At 35.0% G+C, this 19,804-nt stretch overlaps 1 protein-coding gene across 1 annotated transcript; it reads right to left on the bottom strand.

The window, feature by feature from the left end:
* Window positions 1-13,062: 13,062 nt before the first annotated feature.
* LOC141685588 (uncharacterized) lies at window positions 13,063-19,531 on the bottom strand. The gene is made up of 11 exons (XM_074490680.1): window positions 19,138-19,531; window positions 18,843-18,998; window positions 18,518-18,727; window positions 17,937-18,189; window positions 17,617-17,779; window positions 16,757-17,498; window positions 16,354-16,581; window positions 15,723-16,249; window positions 13,697-13,841; window positions 13,170-13,251; window positions 13,063-13,078 (listed from the first exon to the last, which is right to left on the bottom strand). The coding sequence occupies exons 1-11, from the start codon at window positions 19,529-19,531 to the stop codon at window positions 13,063-13,065; spliced, it is 2,916 nt and encodes a 971-aa protein (XP_074346781.1).
* Between the last annotated feature and the right edge of the window lie 273 nt (window positions 19,532-19,804).

The raw sequence follows: 19,804 nt of genomic DNA, 5'->3' as shown, positions 1-19,804 counted from the left end.
AAATACCGCTTATCTCTAGCATAGGTATTATGCAACGAATAAGCATTTGAACCAACAGATATATAAATCAAGAATACAAAACAGGCATGCATATATACCATATCACATGCTACAATATATCGCAAGAATTTGCTAATAACAAATATGCATTTATCACAAGATCATGCATATACACATATACATCACAACAACAGTATAACGGGTAGAAAACTTGTCTGAGCGACTGGGGGTTACAAATGGCTCGGGACGAGTCTGGTAACCTATAAACAACATACAAGTTGGAATCAAACCGAAGTCACTTGTAAATCTATACTTTAACCAAATTAGACTCTAACGCTCGCTTTGCGCTTACTGATTCTCTTAAGTCGCTCGAGTACCCTCGGCTCCACCATTTTTAATAAATTAACCATTACGAGTTTTAAGGCGATTCCTTCGCGAGTGTCTTACCAACTGCCTATTACACTTTAAATAAATGTTTCATACTCCAATTAGTCCTTTAAGGTCTTTAACCTATGTTTCAAAGTAAGGCGAGGGGTAATCTTTCGTTCGCAAAACGTCGTTACTTAAAACGGCCGTTTCTCCTAAACCGTACATCGGAATCAAACGAACCACATATCAAAACAAAGCTCGTAACATGAACTATCTAAACATGGCAATGGTCAAAACCTAGCAGGGAGTTCTCGGGTCCTAATGTTATGAACAAAAGCAGTCTAAAGTAAATCGGACATTACGACGGCTATGTTTACGCGATTTCCAAATTTTTTACCATTCCAAATCATATCAATCCAACTACCAATCAACAACAACTCAAGATACAAATCAATTCTACTGATTTCAGTCATAATAATCTCAAAGATCTCAATCCAATCATATATTATAACATCTCCAAATTCAACTATACTACTTAACAATTAAGCTCGAATCATGCTTATCATTCAAATTACTACTCATCCATCCAAACCATCTCCAAACTTCAACATTCAAACTTATTACTAAAGGGTGTGAAGATTTATACCTTTCTTGGAGGGTGGAAAGTTACTAGGAAGCCTTATGGAGCCTCCTACCAGCTTGATCTTTCCAAAGAAATCAAGAACACAAAGTTAGGCTTTGAAGTTTCTAAAAGTCCGATTTAAAGAACTGTAAAAATGAGGGTCTTACCATGATTATTTGGAAGAGACTTGTGAACAAGAGTTGTAGGCCATCTCAATACCTTTCCAACGAGCTATAGAACAGAACATTTGAGTGAGTATTGAAGGAGATATGGCAGTTTGAAGTTGCTGGGTTTGTTTTAGCCGAGAGCTTTCTTCTTGAAATGGGAAAGTCAACTTTCAATTTGTATTTGTGTTATGATATTTTTTGGTTGGTTGCTTCCTTTTGTCTTGGAATTAAATTAAATTTTTACCATGGTGAAAAATGTGTGGCTCACAATCAACCAACCAATCCTTCCCACTTGTCATGCTTAGGTTATCAAGCTTAGGTCATCTTGTTACACTTGTCTTCTTCTTGTTGGTTTGATGACATCATCATCCCTAACCTCCTTGATTAACTCCTAATTGCTTACCTAATGACCGCTGATCTGTTATACGGTTTGCTTAACTTTCGTTCTCATTTATCGTTTGAGGAATCATATCCGGGATCTTATCACTTGGGTTCCCCTAAACCTTCCTCAATATTTTATATTCCTTTTTATGATCCCCTCTTAAAATCCTTGAATTTAAATCCTATTTATCCTGTTACCTTATACTCACTTCTTTCTGTATCTGGTGGATTTCTGGGAAAAATCAAAGTGTTCGGAATTGGATTCTGACGATCTTTACATACACTTATGTACCATATAGAGTACTAATAAAATCTCAGAATATCAATAACAGAACCCCTACATAGTGTGGCATGAAAAGTTTTCTTATTCAGCATAATCAGCAAAATCACTATTCATAAGGGTTTCAAAAATTCCAAAAATTGGGGTTATTACAGTCTCCCCTCCTTAAAAGGATTCCGTCCCGGAATCAGATAGAAAATGAATAGGGATACTTTCTTAGCATTACACTTTCTAACTCTCAAGTAAATTTTCCCACATTGTGGTTCTTCCATCAAACTCTGAATAGGTTGATAACCCTTCTCCTAAGCACTTGTTCCTTTTTCAATCTATAACCCTTCCTGGTTGCTCCATATAGGTTACGTCTGGTTGCATGTCTATGCGCTCATATGCCCCTATTTATCTGGCATCCGAATTACACTTCTTAACATTGATACGTGAAATACGTTATGACTTGCTACATGTTCTGGGGTAAGGCTAGCTCATATGCTAACTTCCCAATACTTCTTAATATATCCAAGGGTCTGACAAATTGTGGACTTAGCTTTCCTTTCTTTCCGAATCTCATCAATCCTTTCCAAGGGTTTCCAAGGGGATACCTTTAACAATACTAGGTCCCCTACTTCCTATTCTTTGTCCTTTCGTGTCAAATCAACATACTTCTTATGTCCATCTTGGGTTACTACCAGCCGTCCTCTGATTAGATCTATTATATCCTTGGTCCTTTGGACTACTGCGGGTCCGAGCATCTTGCGCTCTACAACTTCATCCTAACATAAGGGAGATCGACATTGTCTTCCCTCAAGGATCTCATAAGGCGACAACTCGATAATGACATAAGATCTATTGTCGTAAGAAAACTCAATTCGTGTTAAGTGATCATTCCAATTTCTTTCAAGTCTATTGCACAGACTCTCATTATAGCTTTTAGCATTAGAGCTTTTGCTTCTCAATACCCATTCTTTTCCAGTTCGTAATCGCTACTACCTTCCGTTCCTAATATTATACTGGTTATACTTTTGCTCGTTAGCGTTCTATAACCTTTTAATAACCTCGTCAACCTTAGTATCACGAATGTGTTTCCATTCCGCATACCACCACAACTTTACTACTCCTTTTTCAGCTGCTTCTATCTTCGAAAGCTTAGTCCTTCATATAGAAGTAAAAGAATTTATTGAGAGATCACTATGATCATGAACACTTGTTACATTGCATAGTTAGTACAGAAGGTGGCCAGCCTTTAGTACTTGACAAGCAATTAAACAATATATGGTATCCTACTCGGCTTCTATCACACAGATAGATAGTCATTCGGCAATACCTCCCCTTCTGGAAGGGTTGTTCTTCTCAGCTTATATGAAATGAAAAGAAGAGAAAAGAACGAATTGAAGAGAATTGTATATGTGAAAAAAAAAATATACTGCCACCAAATATCTGGCTTGGAACCTACCTCTGAACTATAGAGGTTTGATATAGGAGAACAAAACATATGTGTATTTATATCAACATCAAGTATTATAGCATCGTATTTTACATGCTTAAATATTTACTATTCCATCCATCATTCTATGGACCCATGCTCTTGCTCGAGCTTATACACAATCACCTTTGAAACTCCCTCGACATCGAAAATCGAATCTGGGTTTTCATTCTAGACATCACCGTTACTAGAATTCTATGCTTGCACTGCAACCTTCCTCGTATAGTAATACGACTCTCTATTGATAAGAAGGAATAACTATTCAATAGGTAGATAATCGACTTAATTAGTCTATCAATGATAACTTATACATCACCACAACCCGATTAGTGGTACTTAATCTCAACATCCATTCCAATACAACTCTTACAGTTGTAATTAATTGGCTCATTACCCGCATAATAATTCCTGCACTACTAGGGTCCATCGTTGACCTACTGTAGTCATTCATTTTCCATGAAGTCTTAATAGCTAACCATACGGAGTCCATACATCTCGTATCGAATTCTTCTAAGGAGGTAACATGATCACCGTTCATGATTCATGAAGAACACTCCTGAACTTGATGTACATATGACATGAAGCAGATAAAATTGCAGAAGAGTTTCAATGAAAGCAACGATAGCAGGTTAATACCATTATTAACCATATGTCTTTATTAGGAGACATGAAGCTCAAAGGTTCATTTAGTCCTTTCGTAACATGGTCCTGGCTTATCTTAAGATATGACCCTCTAAGATAGATAGCCCACTCACGGTGATTACAAAAATTAATCTTTACCCAACTACTATCACGGTTGAGTATCGCACAATCATCAGAAGGAATGTCAATCTTCCACACCATAATACAACCTTCACAGCCTTAACCATTATCACTATATTCCTCTGGCACGAGCGCCTATAATTGTCCTCTTACACTTAAAGTGTCGGCCACCTCTTTGGCCTTTCTTGATAGTAATATTTCCTTACAATCAATGTCATTTTAACCACCTTCACTAAATTTTCTACCTCATTTCCAATCACTGCTTGTGTGAAGATGTTTTCCTTAAAATCTGATGAGTAAAAAAATATCACCATTTTTCCATAAGTTATTGCCTCAGTCTTTAGAGGTTAATCACTGTCACGACTGACTCTCAATCATACTTAGAACATCTTTTATCCTAGGCCCTAATTGCCCTGAACAATTTCGACCTTTACTGGTTCGATCCATACTTTCTCGTGGTTTAACACGTGCCCCACTTGGCATCATTATAATTACGTCATATTTCCTTTATCAACATTTTTATTCTTGAGAATTTTGAATATTACCTTTCTCCTTGTAAAACCTCTAAGGTTATCCTCGAATCGTTCCTCCTGTATTCCCTAGATACAGGGCATATCAAGATACCATTTATTAATACCAGAATCATTGTCTATATACTTCTGAAAAATTTCTCCACTGATTCTTAAAGGTTGTTATTACCTTAATTCTTTCCAATTCATACTGTTAAAACTCACACTATCCCTATTAAGGGTGAAATTCCAACCTTTATGCATTCCCCGAGGATTCATTTTAAGTTACCGGTGTTCTATCCTTAATTCCACCTTTAAAAGGTACATGCATCCTTCCATGGATAAATTAAGTCATATATCCCTGATAAGGGTATCTTATTCAATCATTCCCACCTCGATAGTATATGCCTAATTTCACAATAACATCTGTATTCAAAATGAGGTCAATCAATATGGCCTCCAAAAGATAAGAACGGTTATCCGCTTTTCTTGCCTGATTTAGTAATGATAACAGGGATGTTCTAGAAGATGTTTGTCGTGTTCAACGTGAACCTTTTAGTTCTAACTACTCATTTACCTCTTTTATTTATCTCAACAGTCATCTCAATGTTGGGATATCTTTCATACCTGGCGTCTCCCTTTCTGGGTATCATGCCCCCGGTCTTACACTTCACATTCTTGAAGGTCACTTCCTTCATCCAATTTTCCTAATTTCTTACTTTCTTGTCTCCTCAGTCCATCCGTGTTTCCTTATTAATCAATCGATCTATCTCAAATTTTCATCGAATACTGTCAACTTCAAGGGAATTAACTTTACATATCGCTTACGCCTTCAAACCTTGAATTTATCTCATGATCAGTCACCATCGCGCTGATGATGACACACTTCTCTATTTTTATTGCAAGGGTTTCTTAGGGTTTCCCATACCTAACTCCCTTATCACTTCTCAACTCTATTTCCTTTATATCCCTTTATACTCCTTCCCTTTTCAGTATTTTATTTTCGTTTCCATTACAACCATTACATGAACCAACACAACATAAGCATTGATTTCAAACATCCCGTCATTCTGGATTCGTGTCCTCAGAATGAATCTTGAAAACTTTTACAACTTAGATTCATAATTCATCATACTCGTCCGCTTTTGTTCTGGCTCTAAAGCTTTTACACTACCTCCATAACCTTGGGAAGTACTTTCCCGAAAACAATTGTCTGAACTTTAATCAGTTTATTATAACCTCTGGCTCCGTGCCTTTCTTGGCCTTTCACCAACGGGTGGCCTCTCTCTTACGGGGTAAGTGACAAAAACAGTCTTTTGTGTTTCGTCAATCATTTAGAATCTCAAATAATTCCTATATTTCCTTTAGCCAGGCTCTTGCCTCGACTGGGTCAAACTGTTCCTTGGAACTTTGAGAGCTTAGCGATTTAAAGGTCATGAAAGGATTTCCTACCGCATTGTTTCCTCAAGGTGGTGGTTGGGAATAAAAGTGTAAGTTCTGTTTAGACAGGTCCATGAATTTCCATATAGGAGTACCGTCTCGGGTCTCCTTATCTTGCTCAACTTCTATTTTCTCAGTATGAAATGTTTCATCCTTCTCCCATACTTGGGGTTATCTTATACGTTAAAATCCTCATTTTCCACTTCATTATGTTATGGGTTCCTTCTATCTTGATGGCGTCCTCCCTGACTATCACATTCAGGGTTTGCCCTAAATCTTATTCCTTGAACTATGACTTCATCTAGGATCTCATCTTTAAGCTCTTAAACATTTGGAACCCAAATTCTATAGGAATACCTCATTATTCCCTTATCATCTTTCTCGGTATTAATCTCATATCTATTTGTTGGCTCTCTGCCTTCATTCATCACTTTTTCTGGCACAATATGATCTTTTCCAATAATTCGGTCTGTCTTGCAATCTCAAACAGCTTTTCGGTACCGGCTCCGGTTACCTTCACTTCTATTTCCATTTTCTCAAAATCTCTTATAAACTCTCTCAAAGACATTATCATCTTGAGTCTCTCCTTTTTACTAAGGGCATCAGCCACCACATTGGCTTTCCCTGAATGATAAAGAATCTCATAATCGTAATCCTTGATTAGCTCTAACCACCTCATTTGGCACATGTTGAGCTCTTTCTGCGTGAAAATGCACTAGAGCACTTATGGCTTGTGTAAATCTCGTACTTCTCTCCATACAAGTAGTGCCTCCAATATTTAGGGCAAAACTATTGCCACGAGCCCAAGCTCATGGGTGGGCATATCGAATTTTATATTCCCTTAATTGTCTTGATGCGTACGCGATTACCTTGTTGTGCTGTATAAGAAGCACCCTAATTCCTTATGCGAAGCGTCACTACACATCACAAAATCTCCTTTTCCATCCGGCAACGCCATCATAGGGGTCGTCACCAATCTTTGCTTCAGTTCTTGAAAGTTGTTCTCGTATTTCTCTGTCCATTCAAACTTCTCAGTCTTACGAGTAAGCCGCGTTAAAGGGGGCTACTATCTTTACAAACTTGAACGAACCTCCGATAGTGACCAACCAATCCTACCTCTGGTAGTCGACCTAACCATGGTCATCAATTCATCAGTGGTCCTTTATTCATTCTTGTCAGGATCCTCCATGGGATCCTCCTCAGCAACTATCCCTTCTAGGACAACATCCTCAACATGAACATCATCCGATCCCGCGTTAGGACGCTCTATCGGATCCATAATCTGATCTCCAATAAGTAATAAAACATCATCGCGATGTTGCTCCTCAACCTCAGGGTTCAGAGTCCCGCTACCATATACGATAACGAACTACGCTTCTATCACGATATTTATAAGGGTTCCCATAAGGGTTTTAACTGTCAGTACTATGTTAGGTAGCCCGACTAGGAACTTAGCAAGAGTTCTTATTATCTTAGTGAACTTATCTTAACGTCACATCATCTCTGAGGTTTATAACGCTTAGCTCTGATACCACTTCTGTAACACCCCCAAATCCGGGGTCGGGGATCCGGGTTGTCACGAGTTCCATTTCCCTTAATAACACCCAATCTTAATAAATAATCAACCACTCTGTACTGTGACCCCACAATAAACACACACACCACAAGTTATAGTCTCAGAGATGAACACTAAAAAATAACACAAGTCCTTATATTCCACAATTATAAACCGTTACACCTTAAAAAGGTTCTGAATAAATTTACATATTCCTTGCCATTATTACAATTCATATTATACATAAGTCTGGTTCATCAATAGTTGAAAACCTAGCCTATTGGTAGCTCCTACCTCAGCTACGGCGGCATCAACGCTTCCAGAAGACTGCAGAACGTTTTCTAACCGCTTGCGAATCGGGAGCTTGGTCCTGTTCATCTTTTCTATCTGTTGTTGTATGATGAAAGAAGAAAGCAAGGGTGAGCAGCAAGCCCACCAAAATAATATGTATAATGATTAACAATATATGAGCCTTCTCATAGTACTCATGAAAGTCTTGGTCAAAAGAAATGAACCAAGTTTGATATCTTAATACGATGAAGTCGCAAAATATTCAGTATATATACATATATACTTTTCAAAATCTTGGAAGTCCTCTTCCATGCATAATATACACAGAGTTCCAGTTTATAACTGTATAAAAATATCGTTGCAAGGTGATCTCATATATCTACCCTTGTCTCAACATTTTTCTGAAAATCTTTGATATGCATAAGATAATCATTAACTAGATATAAGTTGAAAATATGAAGTTACAAGATACCCCAATATACTTATATCTTTTCCAAATATTACTTGAACTACCACCGTTCAAGTTATAATCAGTTCAAAAGTTCACAACATAGATGAGACTACAAGACAAGATTTGAATAGATTCAATCTTTGAATATCATTATAAATAATGAAGTTACGAGATACTTCATTAAATCCTGATATATATATACACCTATATATATACATTTCATACACTCCTTGAAAACCTCTGTTATGAAAATTATAAATAGAGTTGCAATATCCAATGAATTTAGAAAGGAGAAAACCTTGGCATAAACCTGATATCTTGCTGATCAAGCAAAGATACCAATAAGTAACCTTTTCTACTAGTAGATGGACGAATTACCCACTGGTCATCACCCTGGCCGCAATAGGACCTTATGCTGGACTGCCACTCAGCCACTTACGTATTTGATGGACTCCCACTGAGCCACTTACACTTTCATGGACGCCCACTGAGCCCATATTGCTTATGCCGACTCAAATAGATGAACTTACTTCCCGAACGATGGGCAAGTAATCAAGATGTTTTCTCAAAACAGCAACCTCGTTGCGAATGTAAAATACACCACTGAGCCGGATCCCTAAAGTTTTGAACGAGTATTTAAATCCCCTTTAAAAGGAAGATCTTAAATATAAAAATGAGTTTTGGGATCCGCTCTAACTTTTAAAAATTATTTTGAAGACTCGAAAACACTTTAAAGAGTGTTTGGAGTAATGCTGATTTAATGAAATAAATCAGTCCCAATATATTAGAAAATATCTGAATATTATTATTTAAATAATATTCCCATAAAGAATAATCTTTATAAAAATAATTGAAGTAGAAGTTTTAAAACTTATACTTGAAATGAGTATTAAATAACCAAAGATATACTTATACGAAAGTACTATCTTTATTTGAATAATCAAAGATAAGTTTGATTATCGACACCTTATTCTTTAATAAAATAAAGAATATATCTCAGCAAATAATCGGAGTCATAGATCCTCAATTGAATATTCAAATAATATTCATTAAATAATATAAACTGAGTCATAAGCCCTCGAATGAATATTCAAATAATATTTAATAAATAATATAAAGGAGTCATAAGCCCTCGAATGAATATTCAAATAATATTCAAATAATAAAATAAAAGGAGTCATAAGTCCTTGAATGAATATTCAAAATAATATTCATTTAATAAAATAAAAGAAGTCATAAGTCCTCGAATGAATATTCAAAATAATATTCATTTAATAAAATAAAGAAGTCATAAGCCCTCGAATGAATATTCAAAATAATATTCATTTAATAAAATAAAGAAGTCATAAGCCCTCGAATGAATATTCGTAATAATATTCAAATAATAAAATAAAAGGAGTCATAAGTCCTCGAATGAATATTCAAAATAATATTCATTTAATAAAATAAAGAAGTCATAAGCCCTCGAATGAATATTCAAAATAATATTCATTTAATAAAATAAAGAAGTCATAAGCCCTCGAATGAATATTCGTAATAATATTCATTAAATAAAATAAAGTTATCGAATAAACCTTATTCGATTAATAATTTTAAAAACTATATCAATATATATATATAAATAAATATATATTATACTCGGGAGCCTCGCCTCCCGGTTTTAGAAAAAGTTCACCTTTTGATCCCCTATACTAAGGGTATACGCAAATACCGCTTATCTCTAGCATAGGTATTATGCAACGAATAAGCATTTGAACCAACAGATATATAAATCAAGAATACAAAATAGGCATGCATATATACCATATCACATGCTACAATATATCGCAAGAATTTGCTAATAACAAATATGTATTTATCACAAGATCATGCATATACACATATACATCACAACAACAGTATAACGGGTAGAAAACTTGCCTGAGCGACTGGGGGTTACAAATGGCTCGGGTCGAGTCTGGTAACCTATAAACAACATATAAGTTGGAATTAAACCGAAGTCACTTGTAAATCTATACTTTAACCAAATTAGACTCTAACGCTCGCTTTGCGCTTACTGATTCTCTTAAGTCGCTCGAGTACCCTCGGCTCCACCATTTTTAATAAATTAACCATTACGAGTTTTAAGGCGATTCCTTCGTGAGTGTCTTACCAACTGCCTATTACACTTTACATAAATGTTTCATACTCCAATTAGTCCTTTAAGGTCTTTAACCTATGTTTCAAAGTAAGGCGAGGGGTAATCTTTCGTTCGCGAAACGTCGTTACTTAAAACGGCCGTTTCTTCTAAACTGTACATCGGAATCAAACGAACCACATATCAAAACGAAGCTCGTAACATGAACTGGCAATGGTCAAAACCTAGCAGGGAGTTCTCGGGTCCTAATGTTATGAACAAAAGCAGTCTAAAGTAAATCGGACATTACGACGGCTATGTTTACGCGATTTCCAAATTTTTTACCATTCCAAATCATATCAATCCAACTACCAATCAAAAACAACTCAAGATACAAATCAATGCTACTGATTTCAGTCATAATAAGCTCAAGGATCTCAATCCAATCATATATTATAACATCTCCAAATTCAACTAAACTACTTAACAATTAAGCTCGAATCATGCTTATCATTCAAATTACTACTCATCCATCCAAACCATCTCCAAACTTCAACATTCAAACTTATTACTAAAGGTGTGAAGATTTATACCTTTCTTGGAGGGTGGAAAGTTACTAGGAAGCCTTATGGAGCCTCCTACAAGCTTGATCTTTCCAAAGAAATCAAGAACACAAAGTTAGGCTTTGAAGTTTCTAAAAGTCCGATTTAAAGAACTGTAAAAATGAGGGTCTTACCATGCTTATTTGGAAGAGTCTTGTGAACAAGAGTTGTAGGCCATCTCAATACCTTTCGAACGAGCTATAGAACACAACATTTGAGTGAGTATTGAAGGAGATATGGCAGTTTGAAGTTGCTGGGTTTGTTTTAGCCGAGAGCTTTCTTCTTGAAATGGGAAAGTCAACTTTCAATTTGTATTTGTGTTATGATATTTTTTGGTTGGTTGCTTCCTTTTGTCTTGGAATTAAATTAAATTTTTACCATGGTGAAAAATGTGTGGCTCACAATCAACCAACCAATCCTTCCCACTTGTCATGCTTAGGTCATCAAGCTTAGGTCATCTTGTTACACTTGTCTTCTTCTTGTTGGTTTGATGACATCATCATCCCTAACCTCCTTGATTAACTCCTAATTGCTTGCCTAATGACCGCTGATCTGTTATACGGTTCGCTTAACTTTCGTTCTCATTTATCGTTTGAGGAATCATATCCGGGATCTTATCACTTGGGTTCTTCTAAACCTTCCTCAATATTTTATATTCCTTTTTATGATCCCCTCTTAAAATCCTTGAATTTAAATCCTATTTATCCTGTTAACTTATACTCACTTCTTTCTGTATCTGGTGGATTTCTGGGAAAAATCAAAGTGTTCGGAATTGGATTCTGACGATCTTTACATACACTTATGTACCATATAGAGTACTAATAAAATCTCAGAATATCAATAACAGAACCCCTACATAGTGTGGCATGAAAAGTTTTCTTATTCAGCATAATCAGCAAAATCACTATTCATAAGGGTTTCAAAAATTCCAAAAATTGGGGTTATTACATCAAGTGCCAAATAGCTACCCGACGGATGATCAACAAAGCTACCCGACGGATGATCAACAAGGCAACCCGACGGATGATCATGTACCCGACGGATAATCAATTTGAATATCTGTTGACAGTGACAACACAGTCACATGCGTCGAGTGTATGCAAAAGGAATGTGGAAGCCTATTCAACTGGGTTTTTGAGAATAAAGAAGCATTGCCATTTCTATGCTAATATGAAGATATTCAAAGATGCTGGAATAGAGTAATGAAGCAGCATAGTATTAGACTTGATATGTTTTGTTTTATTATCTTGTCTTATTACTGTGTAATCTTGGTAATATATAAACCAAGAGTAGCAATTAGAACAATAACAGGACTAAGCAAGAAAATTCTCAGAGAAACATTTGTAAGCTGTATCCTTAGCATTTCTCTGTAAGTTTAGTTGTTCTTATTTTGTAAGCAGCCGTGAGCTATTCAAGCTTCACAGAGTTCTCTTGATATATATATATATATATATTTATATCTGGCGGATAAATTCAAATCCACCAGAAAGTTTTAAAGACTTGCGTTTTTATTCCTTTGTATTTTGATTTAACTAACTCTTATTCCGCACTTAGCAAATCAAACACTTATGTATATTATTAAGATAAAACACTTTATAATTCAGAAAAAAGTTTCAAGAATTCCATTCAACCCCCTTCTGTAATTCTTGTTGCATTGTTAGGGACTAACATTTGTAGACTCAAAGTTACTGATCAACATGAACCTAATGACTATTTGGGTTTAAGTGTGAGGATAAGGCCTGAATATACAGACTACACGTATCATGAGGCTACCGCTATATTTAAATAGTTCTTTTATTAGTCTTCTTAAACTGTTATATATCTGTGAAACTATAAGCATGCTACTTGTTTACGATAATAAAAATTATATTAAAATTCGACATAATAAACTTATAATAACAAATATAATTTCAATAGATTCCATGAATACAATAATAAAGTATTTATTATTATAAATATTATTATTGTAAATAAATACCTACATAAATTATAGTCACTCATCCTTCTGTCGATCTTTAACAAAAGATTGCAATCATTTATTCAACATTGCAAATACCTACATACAACACAATACACCAATAGGGAAAATTAAATAATTAAGTAAATAAAAGAGAAATTAGCATAAATAAGTATAGTAGTATGTATACCGATTCCTCATTGCTTCCACCTCTGGAATGTCAGGATTTACATAAATTGCAGAAAAGGGCATGTTTGTGATGAAAGCACGTCCTGTATAAATAAAGTATGTATTAATTATAATCATTTTCTTATAACCTGAATGACAGCAAATAACTGTGTATACCAATAGAAGCATAAAAAAATACCAAAAATTATTTCTTGTCTAAGGAGTGATAGTATAACAACTATCGGTTGTTGAATATCATGGTAAAACAATTCATTCGCCTCTTTAGCTAAATCTCCTAAAAATTTTACTTCAACTCTGGACATGCCATCAATAACATAGAAATTCAGGCATTTGGTTTCTCCATAAACCTTCTGTACAGTCGTAGAGTGGATCACTTGGCACACAACTCCGATTATATTTAAAATACAAAAAAGTATACCAAGTTTTTACTGATAACAAATGTATTTCGTTGTCTGTAAAAAACATGGGTAAGAAAATATCAATTTACTTTAATCAAATGATATTTTGAGAATAACATTGGTGACATACCTGATGCGGCAAGAGGAGAGTCATCAAGACCATCATGAGAATAATTATTTCCAACATTATTAGTAAAGTTTTTCAAGCTCACAAAATGATACTTCTGTAATGGAACACTCCAATCATCACCAATGACATGTTTTACTATAGTTGACTGTGAAAAGTATATTTTAATCGGTGAGGAATTTTCACTTGCTGTTTACAGACCTCGTATGCATCGAAAGTGTACTATTTCGTGTATATTCCCTTCGGCAAAGATTTGTAAAAATACACTTAGTAACTCCAAAGGGATAAATGCATGCAATCGTGCATTCTGAAATAGTAAGATTGTCACAACTAAGACTAAAATGTGTAAATAATCGGCTTTTCAATAAATATATATTCATAAATTTAGATCTTACATTTCTGTCAAGAATAATCAATTTAATCCTTCTATACTATTTTCCATTTTGCCAAAGGTACGCCAAACTCTAATCACACGTACTATAACCTGCCAGTCACTTGTTGTATGATCAAGAGATGATAGACAACTGAAATTAAATCCTATAAAACAAACACATCAGATATGATATGTTAGTCATCTTTGTATTTCTTATCAATTGTGACATGTAATTGGTACTACTCATACACATAGCATTAACATCGAAAAATTAAATTCAAACATGATTGTCATACTCACTCTTGGACATGGTTTGTGATAATGGGATATCGACGGATTAAGTGTTCAATACATTATGGTTTTATATATGTTGATTATGAGTAATGGAGGTAATATGAACATGTATGAACACAAATATTTTAAAGTGTAATAAGAGAAATGATTTATTTTTGTTACAATTATAAAGATTACCAACTACTATAAATTAAATAGGTATTATATCTTTTAAAATTTACAAAAATAAATTCGAATAATCATGTTATATGAATACACAAATGATACTGTTGATCATGATGAACAATGAAATTTCGTTAAAAATGGAAAAATGGATATATACAAATCTTCTTAATGAAACAGAAGACAACTGTGTAATACATATCTAATTGACATTATTCCATATATGGATAAGTTCAAAATGGCAACATCAAGATGTAAGGAATTACATCTGCTTAGGTAACTTCATACAAATAAAAGTTGTTATAAGTAACATATATGGACATGGATTATATCATGTAAAATCAAACGTTAAATTTGTGTAAAAATAATCTGTATAGAGGGGGAAAAGCCAAAGTTGATTTTAAATATGATCAAATATTGTCAAGCTTTGGTAAATTATAGAATACTTCCTCATATATAACATTAGACGTAATGTTTGAATAACATCTAGTATCATCTAATATCATAATATGAAGTCCTTCTGGAGAAGTTACTCTTGAAACAGCTACATAAAGTTGACCATGTGAGAACACTGATCTCGGTAAATACAATCCAAGAGTATCGAGGGACTGTCCTTGGCTTTTTTTTAATGGTCATGGAAAAATAGAGTTGCAAGGGAAATTGAGTTCTTTTGAATTCAAATGGCCATTTGGTGTCTGTTGGAACCATGTTAATTCTTGGTATAAGGTGTTTTGATCAACATTGGAACCGCAAAGAATCTCACATTCTACAGATTTTTTTTTGCATACAGTGACTATCATTCGTGTACCGTTACATAAACCAAGAATCTGATTCAAATTCTGCATTAACATCACGGTACAACCAACCGTAATCTGTAACTCATGTTTTGGCAAGCACAGCATGTTAATTGAATTCAAGTATTCTACTGGAAAGGCAGTATCAAAATCATTATCCTCCCCTCCATTGTCATCTATGGAATCCTGACTGAAATAGGTATGAGTTTTACCTGGAATTTTCTCAATTACAAAGTCATTTATATCATCCACCAGACTGTTTGTAGGAGTAAGGATTGCTCTTTATTCTAAGATAATCGTAAGAAGACATGTTCGATAGAAAATCTGGATAGGTTATGTTAAATAAAGACTGAATTGGATTATCTATTCCGCGAATAATAAACTGCTCTGGAATTTTAAAATCTACCAAACCATCATCTTCAGGATTCTCAGTAATGCTATAGACCTTGCCATCGCCAATGGCAAGCTGCCATTTAGAAAATTCAGTAATTATCTTATTGCGCTTATCTGAAAGTCCTGAATGAAGTCTCATATTCTGACGTAAGGTGAAGACTTTATAGAAATCCCATAGCTTTGATCGATTCAGTGTTGATCCAACGGTCTCTCCTTTGGAAGCTTTGGTGATAACCGGTAGTGTTTGGCGATAATCTCCACCAAATACAATAGTTATTCCACCAAATGGCCTTGATGATCTACTGGGATCAATAGGAGCTATTATATCTCTTAAACATTTATTAACATTCTCAATACCATGCTGATGTTGCATGGGTGCTTCGTCCGAAATGATTAAACTTGTGTTCTGTAATAATTCAGTAAGATCAGTACTGTGCTTTATTCCAACTACAGAGCATTGGTCTACAATGATAGGTATATGAAAGCGTGAGTGAGCCGTCCTACCACCATCTAGCAAAACAGCTGCAATTCCTGATGAGGCTACTGGGAAAAAAAATTACGCTCAGAATGAAGGTGACATAGAAGTGTCTGCCAGACAAATGTTTTCCCACATCCGCCACTTCCATAGACAAAGAACTGTTCACCTTTGTTAGAATTTACACTTTCGACAACAGCCTCATACACTTCCTTTTGCTCTCTATTCAACTTGATATAATTCTCATCATGTTGCCTTTTCATTTTGTCTGTATCGTAACCTGTTTCTTCAGCAATTAAACCATTGCTACTATTGTAAAGAAAGACTTCTGGAGGATAGGGCATTATCGGGAAATCTTTTAAGCTCTTTTCAATACCATTCAGAAGTTTTTCAATTTCTGCAAGTATAATTATAAAATAGTTTACGTTTTTATTCAAATTATGTATTCAAAATCTGTAATTATGGAAAATACATATTGTTTTATACTCCGTTCATTGCAAACAAAAAATGACTAAAGAGTGGAAAGAGATAAAAGTATTAAGATTGAAAGCCAAATTTTAAGATAGTCATACTCGTAAGAGCAAAATTTTGAATGTCACAATATGGGAGTTGTAAATTCCCATTACGACATTCTTTACGTTTTAGGAGGATGATATCGTCAGACAGACATTTCCATTGAGCATTCCATAAAAACAGCGGATAAGAGATTGAGCAATATGCCAAAATGTTAACAAACATTTCACGAAGCTGTTTCGCAAGAGATGAGTGAGAATTCTCAACCATTGCTTCATGCCATTGACTATCATTTTGAAGAAGCCCCATAGCAGCACATTCTTCCTTGAAACTTTCAAAAACATGACCTTCAACCGTCCTTAGCTCGTCAAATGAAGTACAACCTTTTCTCCGCATAAGTAACATGCGGAGATACAACAAATCATCGCCAGTAGCATGTACTTCTGTTAATCTGCCAACGAAATCACCTCTTTGGCGAGGTCTCCATTTACACTCTCGGGGTAGCCACGTAAAATGCGTAGGAAATTCAGCATAGGTAAAATCTCGAGCGGCTAGAAATTCCTTATTAGCTTCGAACCAATCCTCAAGTTTTGTCCTTTTACTATCAGCTTGCTGAACAACTTCGGATAATGTTGTACCTGTTCTAAAACTAACGTAGTTGTTGCCAGGTAAATGAATAGGTAATCTATCAACAGATGGCCACCGAGAATGTACATCAAAACCAAATATTCTCCATGTTGCTTTAGAGGCACAAAAATAACGACCATCAAGATATTTATTTACTTCATTTAAACATGATTGCTTCTTGGATACAATACTATCAGGCGTTGATTTATTTTTTTAGGACCATAATAGCAGTATCATGACCTTTAAGACAATACTTGAATAGATACTTAAGGGACCGAGCAATGTTACATACCTCAAGATTTATATGGCATTGAAAAAGAACCAAAAAGTCTCTATTAAATGGAATAACAAACCTATTGTCCAAAAAAACACCTTTCTTTTTTATACTTCTGCCAGTATTGCATCTGCGATAAATGGGAAAACCGCCATCATCAATATACGTGTTACCATTGAACCTGCAATGAATGTACCGATATTTCCTGTTAAAATGATCCAATTATGTATATAATTACATGGCAATGATCCTAAATATAGTAATATGATGTTGGTTTAAATTGATTAATTTAAACCATGTAAATATAAAAAATCTATGTTTATAACATTGTATGATACCTCTTAGGAAAGTGTCTCATACATCTTCCTTTAACCATGCGAGGTGAATAGTTGTTGTCAACTCTACAGGGCCCATGAATCATGTAATTGCTAACAGCGGCATAACCAACAAGATCTGTATCTTTGTCAGGTATTTCAGTACTCACTAGAGCATCTATTTGAGCAACTATTTTGGGCCTAGAATCCGGGTGTAGCCAAATCAACATATGCATGTGTGGAAGACCCCGTTTCTGAAATTCAATTACATGCATAACTGTATAATGCGTTAGAATTAAATGCTCAGAGTAAAGAGTTTCTAAACTGTCACAAGAAGAAAGGTTAATAAAAAATACCTCATATGCATTTTCCAAAGTAGTTTTTCTTCTTTATTAAATGCATTATCTTATCCAAATTGAGTTTAAAAACTCTAGACACTATGTCAGGTGCATCGCACACATCAACACCCGATAAAGATTTCATCATCTCGGTTATTTCAGGCCACTTTGTATTACATGTCATTATCAGGAAAAGAGAAGGGTGTCCAATAGCCCTACATAACGCAAGTGCATCCTTAAAATGTTGTGACACATACCTTCACAAACCTGTGAAGGATGCAGGTAATACAACAGATTTCCCAACATAATTGGGATCATGATCACCTTTACGTAAAGCATCTCGGATGGAAGTATACAGATCTGACCTTATAGTTGTTTGGTGAGTAGTAACCCAATTCAACTGATATTGTTTAATTGCACAAAAGGCATCAACAACATACTGTTGCCATAAATGACCTGATAAATGCAGAGTCAACCCTAACATACAAAAAAATGATTTAGATAATGTGGTATATGACAAATTCTGATCAATTTCATGAAGCTAGTAAACATATCCTGGAAAAAACTAAACATATGAGAGGTTACAGTATACCTTCAGAAAGGCGAATCATCAACTTATAGCAATAATATTCTTTCATGGAAACATATTCTCGATGCTTCTTTTCAAAATCATTATCATCTGGATTTATATCGGCTGATTTTGACATTTTTGTTTTATTCAATGGAATCTTTGTATGAAAACCTTCATCTGCATGGGGGAAAAAGTGGATACTAGAGCTGCATAAAAAAAATGTCAGTTTTCCAAACCCTCTGAAGCGATTTTGTACGCGTCTCCAAAATTGTATCCCGAAAACCTAATGAATCTCCATTAGTAGTTACCATCAAACCTCCTACCTCATATGTTGGTCCAATTATACTAGGACGACCACTCCCTGATTGAGAAGATAAGAGAACCAATCTAAACTCATCCTGTTCATTTTCTTTGAAGCGCTCACGTGCAGTATGAAATTGCCTAACCAATTCATTATGCTGATTTAACATGTCCATCAAAGCTTCAACAATGTTCTCGTCAATTTCATCTCTGCATCCACCGATTAGATCCATCCTATTCTCCAGTTCATTTTTAGTATCATAGATGTATACTTGACAAAATTTGGGAGATTCACCATCTGCCGGAAGCATACTACCAAGAAGATGAAGATTTTGACCTTTGACCTTAAAGCAATAGGGTTCTCCTCCATTGTTAATTTTTTGATCTATTTTACCACCACTGGAACACATCACAAATAATGAATTGTAAAGAAGATGGTTTAACTAGAAGTGGATTGTCCTGTCGTTTCCATATAGTAATGATCTTAGTGGCTCAGGAAGTTGTTTCTCTGGTGAGAGTTGAACGTGTCCATTCTTGCAGCATAGAGAGAAGGTAGGAGAACTGTTTTTGTTGGATTTGTTGTTCCGTTCCATGTTCCACATATGGGCACCACACTTAACACATGTTGAGGTTGGCGGACCAATATTAACATAACCATCCCAAAGATCAATCCCAGGCAAATC

The sequence above is a fragment of the Apium graveolens genome, chromosome 9, assembly GCF_009905375.1.
Source record: "Apium graveolens cultivar Ventura chromosome 9, ASM990537v1, whole genome shotgun sequence".
Taxonomy (NCBI): Eukaryota; Viridiplantae; Streptophyta; class Magnoliopsida; order Apiales; family Apiaceae; genus Apium; species Apium graveolens.
Note: the sequence above shows the minus strand (reverse complement) of the source record. Positions and strands in the feature narration are given on the sequence as shown.

Coding starts and splice junctions, on each gene's coding strand:
- LOC141685588 (XM_074490680.1), bottom strand. CDS start 19,531: ATGTGTTCCAGTGGTGGTAAAATAGATCAAAAAATTAACAATGGAGGA. Junction 18,728..18,842: donor GATGATTCGCCTTTCTGAAG/GTATACTGTAAC, acceptor TTTGTATGTTAG/GGTTGACTCTGCATTTATCA. Junction 13,842..15,722: donor ATCCTGAAGATGATGGTTTG/GTAGATTTTAAA, acceptor TACTTTTCACAG/TCAACTATAGTAAAACATGT.